Source organism: Anopheles ziemanni, chromosome 3, assembly GCF_943734765.1.
Source record: "Anopheles ziemanni chromosome 3, idAnoZiCoDA_A2_x.2, whole genome shotgun sequence".
NCBI classification, from domain to species: Eukaryota; Metazoa; Arthropoda; class Insecta; order Diptera; family Culicidae; genus Anopheles; species Anopheles ziemanni.
Window position 1 is genome coordinate 31,537,974 of NC_080706.1, and position 20,945 is coordinate 31,558,918.

At 41.2% G+C, this 20,945-nt stretch overlaps 1 protein-coding gene across 1 annotated transcript in view; it reads right to left on the reverse strand.

The window, feature by feature from the left end:
* The window catches only part of LOC131284557 (adipokinetic hormone/corazonin-related peptide receptor variant I-like), a 29,702-nt gene extending 11,804 nt beyond the window's left edge, over positions 1-17,898 (reverse strand). Inside the window, exon 1 of the mRNA XM_058313419.1 lies at positions 17,697-17,898. Coding sequence (XP_058169402.1) covers positions 17,697-17,898 — 202 coding nt within the window. The remainder of the gene's footprint in view (positions 1-17,696) is intronic.
* Between the last annotated feature and the right edge of the window lie 3,047 nt (positions 17,899-20,945).

Genomic DNA, 20,945 nt, shown 5'->3' on the forward strand with positions numbered 1-20,945 from the left:
GATGCAAATAATCACATACCACCCACCAGCGCCAAGCTGAACATTCATCCCAGCGACAAGCTGAAACACACATACATTCACCGAATACACATCCAAGACGATAAATCCGATAACCGCTACATGATCGACACTGGAGCAGACGTTTCCGTAATCCCGCCGTCCACGCGCGAACGAAACCGCCCAAAAAGCAGATCACTATATGCCGCAAACGGAAGCACCATCCGCACGTATGGAACAAAACGCCTCGTCCTGGACCTTGGCCTCCGAAGGACATTCACGTGGAATTTTATAATTGCTGACGTTAGCACTCCCATCATTGGTGCAGATTTCCTGCAAAATTTCGATCTGTTGGTCGATGTAAAGCGCGGAAAGTTAATAGACAATACAACAAGATTCGAGCTGAACAACATAAATGTATCAACTGAGCCAAGCATCACCACTTTTCACATCCAAGCCCCTTTCACTGAAATCGTCGAACAATACAAAGACATCACAACGTTAAACACCAAACACAAAACAAGCAAAACAGTTTCACATCAAATAGTCACCACAGGCCCACCGGTATTTTGTCGTCCAAGAAGGCTCACCATTGATAAATTAAACGAAGCGAAAGCCGAATTCCGCTATCTGATGGAACAAGGTATTTGCCAGCCGTCTAAAAGCTGCTGGGCAAGCCCACTGCATATGGCGAAGAAACCGAATGGAGCATGGCGCCCTTGTGGCGATTACCGAAATCTCAACGCCGTTACCATTCCCGATCGCTACCCTGTCCCACACATACAGGACGTTTGTACCATCCTTCACGGCACTACAATATTCTCGTGCATCGACCTCCAGCGTGCTTATCACCAGATTCCCGTAGCGAAAGAGGATATCCCGAAAACAGCGATAACGACACCGTTCGGGTTATTTGAGTTCAACTACATGACCTTTGGACTTCGGAACGCCGGCCAAACACTCCAGCGGCACTTACACGCAATTTTCGGAGATCTGCCATATGTTTTCGTATACATCGACGATCTATGTATTGCCTCCACGGACGTTGAACTGCACAAGCAACACCTGAAAACAGTATTTGACCGATTAAGGGAGCACGGTTTAGCAATAAATGCTGATAAATGCCAAATTGGAAAGTCGTCTGCAATTTTTCTGGGCCATCTAATTACACCTGAAGGAATTCAACCAAACCCAGAAAAAGTTAAAAAAATCTTAAATTTTCCAAGGCCTAAGGTTGCCATGCAAATAAAGAGGTTCCTCGGAACAATCAATTTCTACCGAAGATTCATACCACAAGCCGCTGAAAACCACCGAATTCTTCAGCAGATGGTAACGAAAAATGTAAAAAACGACAAGACGCCACTCATTTGGGACGAAACTACGAACGACGCGTTCGTGAAGTGCAAGGAGATGTTAGCAAAGGCCACGCTACTTGCCCATCCTTCACCAAACGCAAAACTCGCCCTGAACGTCGACGCATCGAACTTTGCCATAGGTGCAGCATTACACCAGATTGGCAAAAACGGTCCTGAGCCACTTGCCTTTTTCTCCAAAAAGCTCTGTAACTCGCTTACGAAGGCAAGCACCTACGATCGGGAGCTGTATGCAATATACGAGTCTGTAAAGCATTTCAAGGACCTTCTCGACGCACGTGAATTCTGCATTTATACCGATCACAAACCATTAGTCACCGCGTTCTTGCAACGACCAGAACGAGCAAACCCCACCCAGCAGCGCAGACTCAGTTTCATCAGCGAATATTCGACGGACATCCGACACGTGCCTGGAGAGCAGAACAAAGTCGCCGACATGCTAAGTCGTGTAGAATCAATCAGCACCGAACCCATAGATTTCGAACGCATGGCACTAGCACAAAGAACAGATAACGAAACACAACAATTCATAAAAAACCCACCAAAAGACACAACAATAGTTCTCAAAGAAATAACCTCGGCGTCAGCGAAGACTACCTTACACTGCGATGTGTCAACAAACATAATTCGACCATTTGTACCGTTAGATTTCCGCAAACCGATTATCGCAAAGTTACATAACACATCACACCCAGGGATACGAGCAACAACACACACGGTTTCACAACGATTCGTCTGGCCTTCAATCCGCAAGGATTGTAAACAGTTCGTTGCATCCTGCATGGCATGCCAACAAAATAAAGTCACCCGTCACAACAAAACACCCGTTACACGAATAGAAACACCAAACCAGCGGTTCGCTCATGTCCATATCGATCTCATCGGCCCCCTACCGCCGTCAGAGGGCAACCACTATTGTCTTACTATGATCGATAAGTTCACCCGTTGGCCAGAAGCGATCCCGCTGCCCAACATGACCGCTGAAACCGTGGCCAAAGCTTTAGTAGCGAACTGGATCGCGAGATTCGGCGTACCAGAAAAAATCACCACGGATCAAGGCAGGCAATTCGAGTCTGACCTGTTTAAAAAACTATCCGCACTACTAGGAATAAACCACCTGCGCACATCACCGTATCACCCGCAGGCTAACGGGCAGATCGAACGCGTTCATAGGCAACTAAAAACAGCACTGGTTTGCACGAACCAAAAGGCCTGGACTGAAGCACTGCCGATCGTCCTACTAGGTATCAGATCCTCTCTAAAGGAAGATATTGGTGCAACAGCAGCCGAACTCACATACGGGACTATTTTACGGTTACCCGGACAATTTTTCGATAACAATCAGCCTGCAACAATAGCTTCACCAGAGTACGTAACCAACTTAAAAACTATCATGAACCAGTTAAAACCAGCACCGACATCGAACCACGATACAAACAAACAACCGTACGTCCAGCCCAGCATGGCATCCTGCTCGCACGTGTTCGTACGCGTCGATAGCGTCAGGCCATCTCTCACGCCTCCGTACGATGGTCCATATAAAGTGTTGAAACGAAAGAACAAAACATTTGTAATAGACAAGAACGGAAAAAACTCGGAGATATCGATCGACCGCCTGAAAGCGTGTTTCTACGAAAATGTGGACAAACCACCAACACTCGCACTTACGCAGCCTGATACAGTACCTACCAAGAAAAATTACACGACGAGATTTGGTAGAGTCACAACAATACCATCCAGGTATTAAAAGAAAGGGGGGAGTGATGTGGCGGCTACGTCACGCGGGAATTCAATCCATAGGTATAAACTCCCAAGCATAATTATAACATAATTAGAAGGCACCTTGTAAGTGCCAGGCAATAAAGTCGCTCTCTTCCACTCGAACCAGCAAAGGAGTAAGTTCATAGAAAACATCCGAAACTCTATCCGAACCGCGAAGCGACATCCCCACAAATGTTTCATTTGTGGCGAAAACACCACTTCCTCTTTTCTTGTCAAACAAGAAAGCGGCACTTTGAAGGTTTAATATGTATTTTGTGTCGGGATAATGTATATCAACGAGGATGTGGTTCCCGGGAAAATTGTGCCATCGGTATGTTTTGCTGTTGCTACCATTGAAGCTTAATTTGGATCACTAGAAAAATAGATTTGGCTTATAATGGTTTACAAGCCGTTATTCTTAGGTGCACTGAGGAAAATGTATCCAGATTAAAGGAAAGCTGTAACGTAACACAGTAGCATACACGCACATTCAATTATTGCGTTCAACGTCTTTCCATTTCTTACTATCATCTACCATGGAACTTCGGTAATCCAGGTAGTTCAATAAATCCTTGTTGCTAGTGTCCCGTGGAAGAGATAATGCGAACAGATATGGCGTTCTACATCTTTGAGTTTCTTACTATTCTCTACCATGGCGCTTAGAAAATCCAGGAACTTTCATTAAATCCATTTCGCTAGTGGCCGGTAGAACAGATAATGCGAAAAATTTTCAACTACGATTATGCTAGTTTCGTTTTAAAGCTCTGAGATTGAAAATGATCAATTTTAATAATTTTTTATACTCGATAAGCAAACAGTAAAACACTAGTCAAGAAATAGTACCTAGTAATATTTATCTGCTCAATCTCGTTTTTTCCCATCTAGTTGCAAAACCAATATATATGGAGATACAAGCTAATTTTCCAACAATCAGTAAAATTTCAATGTCTTGGCTGTTGATTGAAACTCTGGATAATGCAATATCAAACTGGCACTGTTCAATCTCAACCGACAGATGTTCAATGGCCAATTCCAGTTTGGGCCTGATAAAGATACGTTTTCAGACAGGGGCTGGGCATGCAAAAAGACATAAGCACGTTTGCCTCCAGTAACCAAATTGTTCAGAAATAATTCCAAATAAATCCCTATTTGAATGGCGATTTTCGTTCTTGCACTCCAAGTACCGACGATTACGGTTACGATGCTTTGGTTCGATATCAACAAAAAGTGGTTGGTATCATCTGCCACTCACGTAGCCAGAAAACATCCAGTATTTTCCTTTCTGTACATCAAGCATGAGGGTAAGGGTTCAGAATCCATTTTACTATGTCGACGGTTATGTACCGTATTTAACGACGGAGTACGAAGGGAAATAAATGAACGTTGTTGTTGAGCCGGAAGCCATATGTGGAAAAAATGATCCCATGCACGACGTTTGAGTGAGTAGAAAATCGACGGATCGATCAAATCGAAAACGTCGCAAAATGGATACTTCGATCAATGATGCATTGATCTGACGCTGGTACGAATGTGTTTCGAAATGAATGCTGTGAAGTAAAAAGGCAGATACAATCCATGTAAGAATTCGAAAAATTGCACCAGTAGAAATGCTTGAACGCACTATATAACGCTCGGCTGTCGCGGACCCCGTTGTTTAACAACCCGGTTTGTTTAATTAGCAACTGTAATCTCATTAGTTTATGATCTTTACTTAATATTCGTTTTCAGCTCATGAATAAGCAAAGTTCATCATGAGTAAGAAACTGCCGTTGAATGTTATTACGATGTTTTAAATCAATCGCACTTCTCAATCTACAAGTGAGCAATATAAAAAAAGTTCACAAAAAACATTATGTTTTAGTCAGGAAATTATAAAATTCCAGGGGATTTAATATAGCATAGTGGGTAAGCTGGAGTATCCTTATTTAATTATTTACGATTTCCCTGCTCATTGAAACCGAAACAAGTTTCTAATCCTTAATGGACTACGTCCGGGAAAACGTAACCACAGCTTTTCCATGGAGTATTTCATAAATTGAGAAGTTTCCCATGAGAAACGCGATACACCAAGATGACCAGGCACTAGACAGAAGAAAAACGGAAGAAAATTGATGAATATCTTAACGTTCCTCGCAACACCCACGGCGTAATGGCCAAGTCATTGTGCATCAGTGTTATCGTCCTGCTACAGGGAATTACCTTTCTCCCAACCCACATGGTTTGACCTTCTCGGTCCGCCAACTTTAACCGAAGCTAAAACGAACGGATGTTTCCTTTGCGAAAAAATATACTTCTTTTAAGCGAAGAACGTCAAGAGAGTTTTCGTTCTGATGCTGTTGGGGATTTTACCAAAAATAATACGAATATTCATAAGATGTGCTTTTATATTTGTTACAAAGTAAATTGTTTTCTATGCAAAAATAAAGCTTCACTCTATGTTACGCGTATTCAAATGGAGCAAGCGTTTGAGCGCGTTCAGATGGAGTCCTGCTGGATATTAAATGTTGTTCCAGCGTGTTTTGCAAACATTGATAGTCCATACAAAAATAGGCTCATCCCCGCACTTTGCGAGCGTTCGTTGTCACGCAATAGACGCATTGACAGTTTATTTATAGCCTCAAACAACATCTGCGAGCTGGTTTGCTAGGTAATGAAAAATGTAGTTTGTGATAGGGAAAGTAGTTTTTTGCTTGCCTTCCACTGGAACATCTCGGGAAACAAGTGACGCGAAAAAAATTAAGTGGCTTCTTGACCAAGCATCTATTGACGTATCAATTCAATGTAGTTGATAGAAAAATAATTGTCCTTTTCCAAGCAGATAAAAATAGTACAAAGCAGCCTTGAGGGATAACTTTGCATTTGATGGTCTCTTTCCGAAAGGTATTACTTTCATAGCTGCGTAGGTTTTCTGATGAAACTACAGCGATTTGATGTTTTCTGACATAACACCAGCTGTTGGTAATCCTCTGGGAGAGAAACTTAATTATACTAATGTCTCTCAATTGAAGACTTCTTGCAAAACTTTCACCAAAAATAATCATCTGGAAATTGTTCACGTACTCGAACAACCAAGCTTATGTAAGAAATGTGTTAAATAAAAAAGTATAAAAGCACATCTATAAGGTTTCAACTTACTGTAAAGTTGTACATAAAAGTATTTGAAGTTTTTAAATGACTTTGTAGACTCTAACTCTTTTGAAAAAAAAAGTTGTAATTTGAACACCAGTGTTGTGAAAACAACGGTCCGATAGGTGCAAGTTCAAATTGAACCGGTTGGAGCCGTCAACAGATCGCAGTAGTTGTGGTGAAGGGCCGCGTCCGCTAGCTGGTCCAGATCCGTAGGGTCTATTGTCCGGAAGAAAGAGACGACCAGCTGACGGACGCGGCTGATAAAATGATAAAAGGGGCTCCAGCCGGGACAATTACTCGTCTTCGGTTCAGAATAGAGAAAGAAAACACGTGTAAATTTTTTAACATTGGCTCGAGATAAGAAAATAAACTAGGGACAACTGTTAAAAAACGTGTTGAATAGTGATAAATTGAAAGAAAGTAAGATTGGACCGAAAACCCGTTGCAGGACGCAACAACCAGATTAAAATCAAAGTGATGACGGCGATTGTTTAATGATATGGTTCTTTGATTTACGTGCAGAGAAATTATTCATCTGCATTATCGAATCGTAAAGCTGTTATTGGGGAAAGCAATTAGTTGCCAACTAGGCCATGCAAATGAGTCCGTGTTTGCCTCCGCAGTTGTTTCAACCGTTTCAGTGAATTGGTCAACAGTTGACTTTTCATCGCCTCTGTCCCTGAAGATATGCTGTACGCAAAGTGGAAAGCAAATGTCTACAGTTGAAAGAAAAGAGGAGATTTGAATAAATCAGGATTTCAGCAAGAGCAATCAACGAGTTCTATCAATTCTTCGCAACCATGGTAGTGTCGGGGGATAATTCAGCGTATAAATAAAGCTATCACTAAGCAAATACGATTAGTTTTCCCTCAACTACTCTCTAAGTAGCCCCTTTCCTTGTTAATCACAATTTTCACAGAAGTCTTCTTCCTTCCTTCTTCCAAGCTGCACAAGGTGAAAGTCGACAAACAAAAGCACATTCGAAGAAGCATATTAGATTAGAACAGTAAATCCGATTATTAGAAAAGCTCCACCCGAGTCAAAGAAGCAAGGTGTTCGGCTTATTAGCTAATGGCTTATTTTATTAGGATGATTTTTTATTTGGAAAACAATTTACAAAGCACAGTTCTTTCCAGAAGCTTACGGGAATGCGCTTGCAATTCTGTGATTGCCTACAAGTAATTAATTTAACAAATATTCTTCGTAAACCCACAAAAGTCTCTCGTTGTGTGGATATTATGATGTTGAGCAAGTATGAGAAAAAATTATTGAAATTTTCAGAAAAACAGAAAAGTTGTGACTTCGCAACATCGCATTTACAGACGCTTGATGGATGATGATTGTTTCAGCAACTTTCATTTCGCACACCGGTTGACGTACGGAAAGGCTAATGATTGATCTACACGAAGCGCAAAGCAACCTTTGCAAACGGTAAAATGCTGTGAGTTAGCGGTAAAATGCTGTCAGTTGGCCAGTCAACTGTCAAAGCAAGCGAAAATCTGTTTTTCGGTCGGCGAGTGAAAAATAGATTTGCGCACCTGGTATAGAGTGCCGGTGGATGGCAAATAGTTGTTTTTGATAATGTTCAGTGGTTGTTGATAAGATTGCAGTGTACACAATACTTCTGTGGTGTTTTTTTACAATAAAACAATCAAAACAACATTGAATGCGCTTACATCTGCATCGGCTCACGAATAGGAACGTCTACACGAAGCGAAAAAAAGTGACAGAAAAAATGATATTTTCGCCTGGATTTTCAGAGTTTTGCGCATCGTGTAAACTAAGCATAATAGAAAAATAAAGTGAAAACTTTACCCTACTGATCAACCGCAATATCCTTTCAGCAGAGAATCTGATACGGAATTATTGGGAAGTTTTTCAGTCAACCGAACGGATCATAATCCAATCGGTTCCCCATTTAACTTTGCTCTTGCGCGGCTGATATACGCGGGTAAACTCCGATAAAACTTTTATGTTTGCTTCCTCTTTGCGCCAAACATTAAATATCCAACGTGGGTCGCCATTTTAAACAAGGCGATAAGTGGAAAGTTTTAATTTTTGTTTAATTTACCTTTCATCGCATACGCTTTTCATGTTTTGGTGATGCTTTGCTACCAACATCAACGATCTATATTCATTTTCTCACGCCGAGCAAAACGCCGCTGTTGCAATGTTTTCTACATGCGGCCATGGGAAGGTAAGCAAGTATAGGAAAGGTTTTATAACAAAAACATTCAACCTTGCAAGAGGAAAATTCTGGACGGAAAAGTTCTGTTTGCTTGGTAACCGCCCCTACTCGTCCTTGGTGATCGATCCTAGGGCAAACTGAGGGTAACATTGCACAAGAATTATGTAAGTAGGAGTAATTAAATGCTATTCTGTCGCGTTGGTCTAATAATGCAATAGTAGTTTTTACTTGCACAAACATGTTTATTTATTTTATTTTGTTTTGAGAAATTTAAACATTCCATATTGAAAATAACCCGGGAATGTAAGACAAATACAAAAAGCTCCAATCAGAAAGGATTGCATTTTGTGAGCAAACAGCGTTTTTAATCCACTTTTAACCGATTATTTGGCATGAGTTGGAATTTATTATGGCATCAGCCAAATGCTTTCACCCATAACGGTGGAACAAATTTGTACCACAGCTTGGGCAATCCATTTTCATTCGACACTCGGTGCACCCATAAAAATGACCTGCCAAAGCCATTAAACCTACGAGTGCATAATCCATGGAGCGCTCGTTCGCATAATCGACGGTCCAACGCGCTGGAAGCTGCGCTTCTGGCAAACATGTACATGCGCTTCCTTAACTGGTGTCGCACGACTGAAGCAAATCGTTTTGCTCTGGTTAAATGTTTGGCACCTCACTAAACGCTCATTTGTCACACGCCCACGGTACGGTTTCGATAGTTTTCGCGACCTCGACGCTTTGTTCGCGTGCCAAAAGTTTCGAATTTATCGCCTTCTAGAACACACGATACACAACGGTCCACTAAATGTGTTGGATAGTTCGGACACGATGGGGTTCCACTAATTATGTATCGTAGCTAGGGGTCTCCGATCGGATCCCGTGGACGAGGACATATCTATCCTAAATGGTTCATTTTGGCGCAGGACGCACTGGTCAACCGGAATCGATTTACTCCCAGAAGAAAATTTTCCCTCTAGCGATAACAATAAGAACCGATTAACGACCAACGAGCAGGTTCTACAACGTTCGATGAGACAACAAATCGTTTAAACAAATAGACAGTTTTATAGTTATTTCTCGTAGTTTATGTCATACGCCACGTTGGTAAGTTTCTAATGATTTTAGACGAACAAAGTGTAGGAAATTACAACCGGATTGTCTTTTTGTAATCCTTACTCCTTGGATCTTGGATTCAGCCCAATCGATTGACTTGGATTCGACTGACACCGAGGTTTGCAAGGGCCAAGACATGGTTTTCTATACTAAAGTATGGAAATTATTACGCTTCAATTATTACCGCAATGTTGTTGGGAAGCAGCAGTTAATATGCGCGCTATCTCTCCTTGCCCATCAAATCTCGGAATTTCCCAACGGTTCTATGGACCGTTTCGGACCATGAAATTCTTGCGGTGCTTCGTTTCACCGGAATGGCAAGTATTTAATTAATGGCAACAACGAGTGAGCATCCGTGGTGGACATCCGGCGTACTGGCGACGAGCAGAATCAGCTCGGCCCAAAGGCACACTGTGCCACCTTTCAATGGACCCCTATAGCCTGGTTCGACTTAATTTGTTTGTCATTCAGATAATGAGACGGATGGGAGGACGATGGTGTGTGGAATAATAAAAGACGAGTCAATAGTGGTGCCTTCCAGTAGCTTTATTCTGTCGTTCGCCCTAATGTGGTGGAATTACGCGTCAGGTGCCAGATGCTATGTTGCGCCCAATTTAGTTCGTCGATTACTCAGGTCCACACGCAAAGGGGCAAGTAAAGCCACAGCCTGGAATTAAGGGGTTAATTGGAAATGGCAGGACAGATTTATCTCAGCGAGTACTAATTTCCTTCATTTTCCGTTTCATACCTCGATCGAATGGTGCAGGCAAAAACATCCAACTTCCAATTAACGCACTTCGAGACCGTTACGTGCGACGAGATTTGTGTTGGCAATGGCACTCAAATTAGTTGCTAATGGCAGCCGATGACGTTGGGTGGCTTTTTCACAAAAGCTGTCCATCTGAAAATCTGACACCGATAAAGTTTGAAGCCGTGTTGCCCTTTATCTATCCGAGTGTTTGGAACATCAGAGAGATCCTACAACCATCGTTACCGTGGCAAATCTCTTAATGGAAGTGTTCTCAATCACCAAACTTGTCGACAAAAATCTTCCTTTTAGAGATGTAGATTTTTTGTACATCCATTGAGCTCGAGTCACGTCATAGTCAATTGAAGTTTAATTAATGTTCATCGTTCTTTTAAATTAAAATTCAGCAAATAAATACATTTTTAAAAGATTCATAAACAAATCTTTTGAATAACTCTGCAAATGAATGTTTGCCTATCATCTTGCTGATGGCACTAATCGGTTGTCTCATGCTTCAGGCCCACTCTTGCGAGTATATAATTCAAATGCAGCGAGTGAAATGTGGCTCTCGAGACACACGCTGTTGGTTAATATTAAACGACAATAAATATGAATATACAATATAGCACACCGCCCCCTGTCAGGTATCAGCTCTTTGCATATTCAACATGGTTTTGATCAATTTCTAACGCGTTCCATCATCAATAAACATCCTACGCACAGTCGAGAAGGTTTATGCTCTTTCGCAATAACCTTTGGATGAACTATTCTCGAGTGCGTGTCTGCGAGTATTGATCATCTCTGAATTACGGCAATCGATTGAAAAAAGGATGGATTTGTAATTTAGCTCCAAGCTATTATCGTACAGTTTATTTCGCCTCTTGCTTTTGATCAAATCTCGTTCGTGTTTGCATGAGGCATAAATCTTTGATTTATGTGTATTTTTGCACAATTTCCAGGTACACTATGAACGTCATGTATGGTTGGCCGGTATATGTTTGTAAAAGAATTGCTCCGGTTTTTTTCCACACACAATCCTTGCCGACAAGAGCATTCGAAACTAGATTCAGTACTGATTCAATTGCAAACTAAGCTTCTGAGGAATCTGGTTGGCTTTGGAGAAACTAACACTTTAACGTGCCGGTGATCATGACCCTAGGGAATGGTGTATTCCGCTGAAACGTACCAGATAATTGCGGCCCTAGTAACTGTATTGTTGAAAGCAATTTTACCACTAGCATGCCAGAGTGCTTCTGTTTTGAGCGATTTCACAGATAGTTTCCCGCATCGTTGTTCTGCTGTAGCGTGCAGAACCGGCATGCTGGCCTCATCATACACAAAAAAAGTTGCCTAGAATCCATACATGCCTATGGTACGACGATCTGATTTCTCACCAGGCGCATATAGCTGGGTCATCTGAATCACGATGCCATTTACCCTTTTGATGCATAAAGGATAACTTTAAATTCGTTCCGCACCAGGAAGCAGTAGTGCGAAACGAGGTGAAGAGAATTCCTTAAACTTTTCCACGGGCGGCTCCTCTGCCACAACGATCCCGTTTACCGTTTGCTGGCATTTTTCTACCAAACGCTCGCCTAACTTTTCCACGAAATGGGTTTCTAAAACATATTTTCGTCCCTTTTAGCTCCTAAGAGGAGCCTTTTTGTACGTGTTTCCTTCTGTTTCCGTTGTTGTATGAAACGGCTTTTAGAAAGGTTCCATGGGAGGGAAAATTTCCTTTTTTTTTAATGTTGGCGAATTTAACATGGGCAGGTAGCGGCGCGCGAAAGAGGTGGGAGAGGGGGGGAGGGGAAGGGTTTGGTGTTTGTAAAAGTGTGGTTTTACCATGGAATCTGTTTCAGCATTTTACCGATGTATTCGCATATCACACGTGCTTTAAATCCTCAAACGATCGTGAACGATATCTCTGGCTTACGCTTTCAGCATTTCACATTTGAATTTCATGGATGTGCTTTCATGCCTTTACTAAAATAAAAAGATACCTTCTCTGTGGAAATTCAACTAGAACAGTCTAGCTTTGAAAAATGCAAAGAGCTACAACAATTACGTTACTAATAGCGATCGATATAGTTACCTGTTTGCCATTTATTGTGCCGATATGAAAAAGGTAGAATGCTTTGTTATGTCATGTATAAGATTATAACACGTATAGAGCACATCTTTCAAGGAAATGTCATTCCATGGTTCATTTTAACTTTTTCATTTCCAGTGAATGGTCTTATCATTCATCTTGATTTGTCTCATGCTCTAAAGGTTTGTGAAGCAATTCGTTTTCATAAAACTTTATCAACCTTATGCCATTTTAAAAATGACGGTGGGTTGTGGTACTTGGTTATGTTTTTCATACTGCCATTAATTTGAAACAATCTGTTTTCTACACCGCTTGACAATAAACCGGTTGTTTCTTTTCTTCCCCTGCAGCGGGGTCTCATTGCACTTAATCACAAGCGACAGTAAAAGATAATGTGACAACGGTTCCTCACAGCATAAAGTGAAGCAACTGCTTTTTTAATACCATTATAAATTTACACTTTTCCCGTTTGCTAGCTGGAAAGGTTGCGTGAATCGTGAAGGCAAGAGCACCGGTACGATGTCGGATTTTTCTTCTTGGTGTTTAGTTTTCCTTAAATTTCATTGTATGCTCGAGTGTCCTGCGCGAATGCGCGAAGTTGTTAATTGAACTTTCAATCAAAAAAGCCTTGTAATCAGTGAGTTTAATTCTAATGAATTACGCATTGCTATTGAATTAGTGTATAGAAACGGTTTAACGCGCTCGAGAGGAGAAAATATTTAAAACCGCTATTAAAACAAAACCACCAATCGTTAAATAATGATAAGTATTGGATAACTAAACAGCACTTTACTTGGCCGTATTTTCGCTCGATACCTCATTAGTGAAGCGGCATAAATAATTCATAATTATAATTAGGACCACTTCAATATTAAAACGGAGTATTGTTGATCGAGCCATACTGAAAAGAGTTACCGTTGCATAATGAGGCCAATGAGGGAGTGGAACATCATTTTGTTTATGATGGAAACCTTTTCTAACCGTTCGAGCACGCCTTATTGCACCGAGCATTAAACGGTCGGAATTATTAAGTAAAAAAGGAAAAAGGATACAGAAATAAGCAATAATGACGCACAGTACACGAAACTAAGATGCTGGTGGTGGGATGGCTAAGAAGAGCTATTGCATTTATAATTGCAATATCTTGAGAAAAGGGCGATAAGTATCAAGCTTGCTATCGATGCTCGCAAACTTCAGCTTCAGCTGAAGGAATGTTTGCGTAAACGATGTTTATCAGAGTCCTCAGTTGCCTATAGAGAACAATCTGGCATCGCGGGTGTTTTATGAGGTGTGATAGAAAATAGAAAAGCGAAATAGCTCTCTTCATTTTAATGCAGTCTATAAACATTTGGGACCCTTCGGTAGCGATAAGTAGCTGAAATTAATGGCAACGCATGACCAGGAAGACGAGGATAAAAGATTACTCTTGATAGCATTCCCGTTCCATGGAGGCCGTAAAAGATGTGATGCCAACAGAGAGCAACGATGGTCTCGTGAAACGTGTGGACCTCGGGTTCAGGGGTTAGATCGTAAAATATGTTCATTACATCCAATGTAAACCTCGTGGATATTATCTGTAGCTTTTCTTTATCCACCTAAAGCACAGTATAACTGCTTTAAGCTATACTTTGAGGTTTGTTAAACGGAGAAGACGTACCAGTACTTTACCTCTTGTCTGGATTGCCGGTGGAAAACATGGCGTCAAAATAGACAAAATAGTATACTTGCTTGAGATTCTACGCTCGTCCAAATAGCGCTATGATTTTATTGCCACGTGTCAGTGAAACTCTAATGCTAAAAACTATCATTTTACACACGCGGGAGTTCGTTTATTCAAAGTTTGAAGACATCTGATGATAATACAATAATGCCAATAATGTAATTTTCAGCTTAGCAATCAAACCTCCTTTTAATGTACCGATCACCAAATATTCAGGATAATTAATATTAATGACAAATATTACACCGAAATCCAATGCTTTGCTATGGATTGATGCCAAATTGAGGAAATGCTGGCATAAAGTTGACCGTTTTCGATGTGTGCCGGAGGTCGCTCAATTTTTTACTACTTCCGCATCCCGCAACAAGTTCCTATTTCCTACTTCGTGCCATACCAGTTCTACGAAATTATTGAGCTAAGATTATTACGCTTGTCGTTAATTTCCGACCAGCACTAAATTGCAAATGTCTGGCGGGGAAGAATTAATATTATCATGATTCATGACGCCGTCGATCACAATCGTTCGCGAAACGACCTTTTCAGATGGAACCACTTTGCTTGGTCTAGCCATCTTTAATGTTTGTGACACTTTGTATTCTTTGGGAGCTGGTGTTAAATCAAGACTTCCGAGAAAAGTTATGCTCTTTTGATTACATCCACCCACGCGCATTTCTCCACCCGTCATCCAAGTTGTCGGCAATCACGTTTTAATAACGCAATTGAGTTAATTCGTATCAGAATAAGATGTGGAAATATAACACCGCATGAACAGTAATCCTAATTAAAGCCATGCTTATTCGTAGATATTTACAGAAATCAGAGTTTGATACATTTAGTCATGGTTTATTAGAACCACAAAGTTTCAAAAAGATTAAGAATCATTATTCATACAGATCAGGAAGGTAATTGAAAATGAGCTGTTCGTAGAATTTGTCCATGAAATCTGTTACATTTTAATAAGGTTAATGAATGAAGCTAATCATTAACGTTATAGGTTTCGTATACAATGGATATTAAATTGCCTATCAATAGCTTATCAACACTAGAAGAAAAGAGGAAAAAGATTATTTTGTGAAACACTTTGTTTTACTTAAATCAATTACTAAATTGACACCTAAACAGCGATCCTACGTTAGTTCCATCCATTAAATTTACCACAATGGCTAAATATGCTGTATTCAATTAGTTTCGCTCTCGCTTTTGGACGGCTCACCCACATAGGCCAGCTTTAGAAACATAAATCTCCATCTCCCCTCCCCCCCTCCCCTCTCTCGAATGGGTGGTTATCCTATACAACGCATTGCAAATTGAATCTGGCGTGAGTGGGAAACGGGAAAGTTTACTATATTCACGTCGGGCGTGTGACAGCTTCTATTGCTTATATCTGATGGTACGTCGCAAGCAGAGCAGAATCAAGACCGAAGCAAAAAAGATAGCATAGAAAAGCATTTGCATTATGCTTACGTTATCAATAGCTCTAGATGGTTTGAACAATATTGAATACAAAGAGCATATCTGATGGGAAGGTTGGTTGATTTTTTTTAAATCTGTTGCTTATGAGAAACTCTAAGCAACTTATGGTCTAAATAAAATATACATTTGTAGCGTAGATGAGTGTGTTTTTTAATATTCTATTTAAAAAAAACACTTACAAATGAACATCTATGATGATAGACTCATAAGGCCTTCGTCCATAAGTTTCTTGCATTGCGGATATTATAGATAACATAACAGATAACTGTCAACTTTAAACTGAAAGTCTTCTTATAGGCCGGTATATGAATATCATATCATATAGATTGGTTATTCAAATAGAAATGATTACATACTAGATAGCAAACACTCAGTATGCTATTGATTATCATGCTGGATTCTTGTTATCGATAATGCATTGTGCATCGTTCACGTGTAACGCATGCATGCATCATTCACTCGAGCGGGAGCCATTATTCCAAGTATTTGTAAAAGTTAATCTGTACAAATAAAGAGCCTTATTAGTATGCGCAAGAGGTGTTGAAATAATGTTAGAATTTCAAACTTAATCACTTATCACTCATCAACGAACTGAGTTAATTTTTTTGTAGATTATCTCGTTTTCACGATTGCCTACTCAAACGCGTATAAGTATAAGGTATACTTGATTCAAATAATAATTAATTTTCATATCATGAGTATCAGATTTAATCTTGACAATCTTTGGTCTAATGAGTTATTTTCACCATTTGCGAAGAAAGAGCTACGCTTACATAGAATACACTGAAATCAAAATCCACATTAACAATATTAGTGCGGTGGGTAGTACTACTGCTCCACTAGTAGTTTTATGTTATGAGAATATGTATACATAGCACATAGTCATAAATCTGCGAATTTTTATTTCCAACTGGATACTAGCTTCATATCTTTTGTACAATACAACAATGCATGTAACATAGAATGACACCGAAAATTGAATCTGACATTAAAAGTAAATGACAAAGCTCCCACGTTGATGCACACATTGAATTCATTATGCGCCTGTGCCTGCGATACATGTTCCCACAGTGCCAAGCCGTTCCATGCAATGGCGTCCATCGTTTTTAGACACATGTTTCAAATTCGTTACGAAGCAAATTGACATCGGCTTGTAATTGACTCATGCATTGTATTGGATATAGGAACACAAAAGATGACTGAATACATGTTTGATACCGTAACAAATGATTTAAAATGAAGATTGACGTTCTAATGGAACAACAAAGAGGATTCACAACTAACTTCCGAACTACTGAACATAATCAATGGAAATTATATTGTGTGTTCTCTAGTAATAATACTTCCCATTTTATGTGTTTGAACATCGCTTTAAGCAGGACCAGAATAGAACTGCATTTAACTAGAACTGATTTATGCACAAAGTGTCCTGGTCGAACGCTTTATCGTGGCATAAAATTAACTGTTAACCACTTTTTACCACCATCGCTAATACGAGATACTGACACGAGCTGCTACAACGGGTTGCCACTAAAACATCCGATCTAGCCGCTCCAAAGGGCCATCAACTGCGGCCTGTGGAACGTCCGGAAACCGACGAGCCTATCTGAGCCGGTAATCCGTTCGCGAAGTTTATTTTTACTTCTTTGCCGCTGCCTGGCCGGAAGGAAACAATTTATGTACCGACTAGGAGCGACGATTTATACCACCGACCGGGGACGTCTTCCGAAGGTCCTAGTGAGCGTCCTTTGGTTGGTGAAATGGGCTGCAAACGATCACCATTGGGACCGGGGTGACCTTTGCCATGAAGACTATCATGGCTTTGAGAAAGCCGCAAACCGGAGACCTCGGGTAGGAAGCTCCCATGAAAGTCGGCTCGTATTGCGTTACATCAGTAGCAATCGACTTTGCCATCGGGCGGATTGAGTTACGGGGTTGAATTTAATGGTTCCCTGCAGTGGAACCTCAACTCCGCGACGACCATCCTAAATAGCCTAACTTTGCCGTAAGTGAAAAGCAACCATCAAAACTCCGGCCCAAATGAATGTCATTAATGACTTGTGACTCCCGCTTTCGGGGATCGTGAACAGTACCTGGGGCGGCTATGGTAACCTCCGAGCCGTTCGTGTCCGCCGCACCCTGCAACCCGCTCCCATTCGGTGGCAGGCCACCGAGCCCGTACGGAAGTGTGCCGGAGAAGTTGCCCAAACCGGCCGCACTCTGGTAGTACTCCTGCAGGTATTCATGCTGGAGCGTGATATCCATGATGTTGAGTAATCCGGCCGCCAGGTACATCCGCCAGGGGGTGGCTGCCTTCACTTAGGCAGCAGCTTTAGTCGCTCGAAACACGACCACACAGGTCATACGCACCGATCTTCTCCGAGAACTATCTGTTGGAAGCATCAAAATCACAATGCACTTCACTGGAGCAGTTTGAAGCTTACTTCAAGACGTACTCTTCCTGCGACCGTTATGAGGGATTATTTAGCCTACTTTACTTTGATAATTTTGCTCACAGAGCATTATAGCTAATCACCGTTGTACACGATTTGCACAAATGCACCGCCACGCGTATGCAAACTACTACTTTAGACGTTACGCCTCAAATGGTTTTGGTGGCATACAATGGAAGGTTTTCCAACTCAACCTTCGTAGCCCACTGTAATTGACTAACACTGCCAATGGCTGAACGGCAGAGCACTCAAGCACTGACGATAAGCTGATAAGCACAGACACCACTCTTTGATCCAAGCTCTTATAACCAAGCAAAGATAGCTCCACATTGAAAGGAATCACTCGCCGACTTCATTTTACATTACACATTCGATTGCATTCGATAGTGCTACGTAATGCCAACGACGACTGGCAAATCGCGGAAAGTCGGTCTGCATAGGGATATCGAGGAAACTCTTTTGTAAGAATCTTCGAGAATATTTCCAAATTTGCAAGATATCGAGCACTTCATATGGGGCTTAATCCCATCGGATTTACCGGAAAATGTAATGTAGCACGGCACATTTCAGTGACAGCTCGGTTGAAACTTCACACCATTACGCAAACCGTTACACGAGCGTTATGGCTGTGGCCTCGGCTCTTTCCGGAACACATAACCACGTTCCGGCCACGTTGTTCGGTCGTTGTCGAGTTTATGACTGCGCTTCGGTGGCGTTTCGTACCGCTGTGGCACACTGCAGACGAACTGAGATCCACCGTGGTCAGAAGGATAACTCAAAACCCAGACTGGAGAAATCCAAAACACGACTCCCCGACTGCAGGCACTCTTCTGCTGGAGCATGCGTGTTGATGCACCGATTCCCTTTAAAAATTCCCCAATGTTCAGGGAAAGATTCTAATGAGCACCGATGGGGAAAATAGGTTTATCGGTTTACATCTCCCCGTGGGGCTCACCCAAACATTGGGGATGTGTAACAGGCAGTGGATACAACCTGTTGCTGCCGGCAAAGCAAACCGCCAAGGGAGGCAGCTATCAGTTATGGGCTGTTCCCATCGTTATCGTTGGTTTATTGCGTACTCGGTTATGCTGTGGCCCGCCGTTCCGACCTGAAACATCGTTGAAACGAAAGTAGAAGCGGAAGACACACTCACTCGCTGAGGCGGATATTGATTGATGCTGACAGAAGCGTTTTATCCTGGCTTTCGGAAGTCTTTTCAAGCACCGCAGCAGGTGACGGCTTTTCAAATACGTATACACAAGTAAGAAGGCAAAACAGCAACATAAATCATAAGTCCCTTTCCCACGCGGATGTGGGAAGAGAATGGTCGAACATTTATTATACTTTCATGGGCAACTGCGAGCAAATCAAAACGCCAAGTCCTAATCCAGGCTTTTATTCCTCGTTCAACAGGGACGGATTGAGGAATGTAAAAAAGAATAGCCCGCATCAAACCATGGCAAAAGCATCCTCCCTGTGTGTGGCAATTTCACTCAGTTTTGTGTGCTCTTCATTGAAAGGATCGGGAAAGTAGTCCTTGCGCTTGTCCTTCCGCCGGAACCAGAGGGGGTATTGCTTATCGGATCGAAAGCACCCACGCAGCAAATGGGCAATAAATGGGGCCATCGAAGCCGGACAAGCTTGAAAATAAACTTCAAGTACTGATTGCGAGTGTGCGGTTGAATTCAATTGGACGCCACCTACTGTAACGACCGTCGATTCCTATTTATGTTACGGTCATCGTAGGATGGTCAGATTGACCTGCCAATCGCAATCCCCAATGAAAGGGACAGGGTGTTTTGTATCATGACACAAGCACATGCTCTGTCCTTTTTTAGATGATGCCGTTTGAGGTGAATGACCAATTGTGCTGGGATTAATGCAGTCTCATGAGGCCCGGATGCTGCTCATTAATCAGAATTAAATTTAAATTTACATATTCTACGAAACAATTAAAAAGACACGTCTTGGTAACATGATTGGTAGTGATTAGCAAATTAAAACTGTGCTACAAAAAGTGATATCGTCTTTTAGTCTCCATTTTAGGAGCTTGTTTAAACTGCTTTGAATAGTATTTCGGTTCGTAACAAATTGCCTCAATCATCACGCCACGGCAGCTGGAATGCCACGCATACAAAAGAGATGTAATTATCCCTAGCAAATGGATGGTATATGATACACCTACAATCTCTTAGGTGTGATTTAGAGCCGATTAAGTGGGAGTTTATAAAACATTGATCATGGAACAGGAAAATGGAATAACGAATAATAACTGTGACGAAGTTATCGTACAACTGGGGCTCCGATTCACATTCTTACCAATCGGTGGCTTCATGCGAAATCGATACCGAAAAGAGCTTTAATTTGGATTTATTTTTTATTTACACATTGTGTAGCAGTTTATGGGTTTTGCACATCGTTTAAGATCCACAAGATGTTTTATTGCATTCCGGTTGATTGGAAAATAGGAAACAGAGATCAAGCGCCACACTTCGTCTCTATTTTTCTCAGAGCACAGTTTCCGTACCACGCTTCAAGCTGAGATCTATGAAATTCAACATTCGCGGAGGGTGTTTGCGGTATGTTAATCTTTTTATTGTAGTTTGGTAAAATTATGATCCATACAAAAAATGAGCAAATTTTTCAGTTTGTTAACATAACTGCTGCATCCTTTTATCTGACTTTAGTATTAAAAATGTGCATAATACATCTATTCACGGCTAAAAATATGTTAATACCCGAAAAACTACAAATTTGTATAAGAAAAATCATGTAATAAAATGAATAAAAGATCTTACAACTTCAAAAGTAAAATAAAATGTGTGTCAAGATTAACCAGAGTCGGCGCCGCATGATTGTAAATCGGTGATAAAACAAAGAACACTTAGT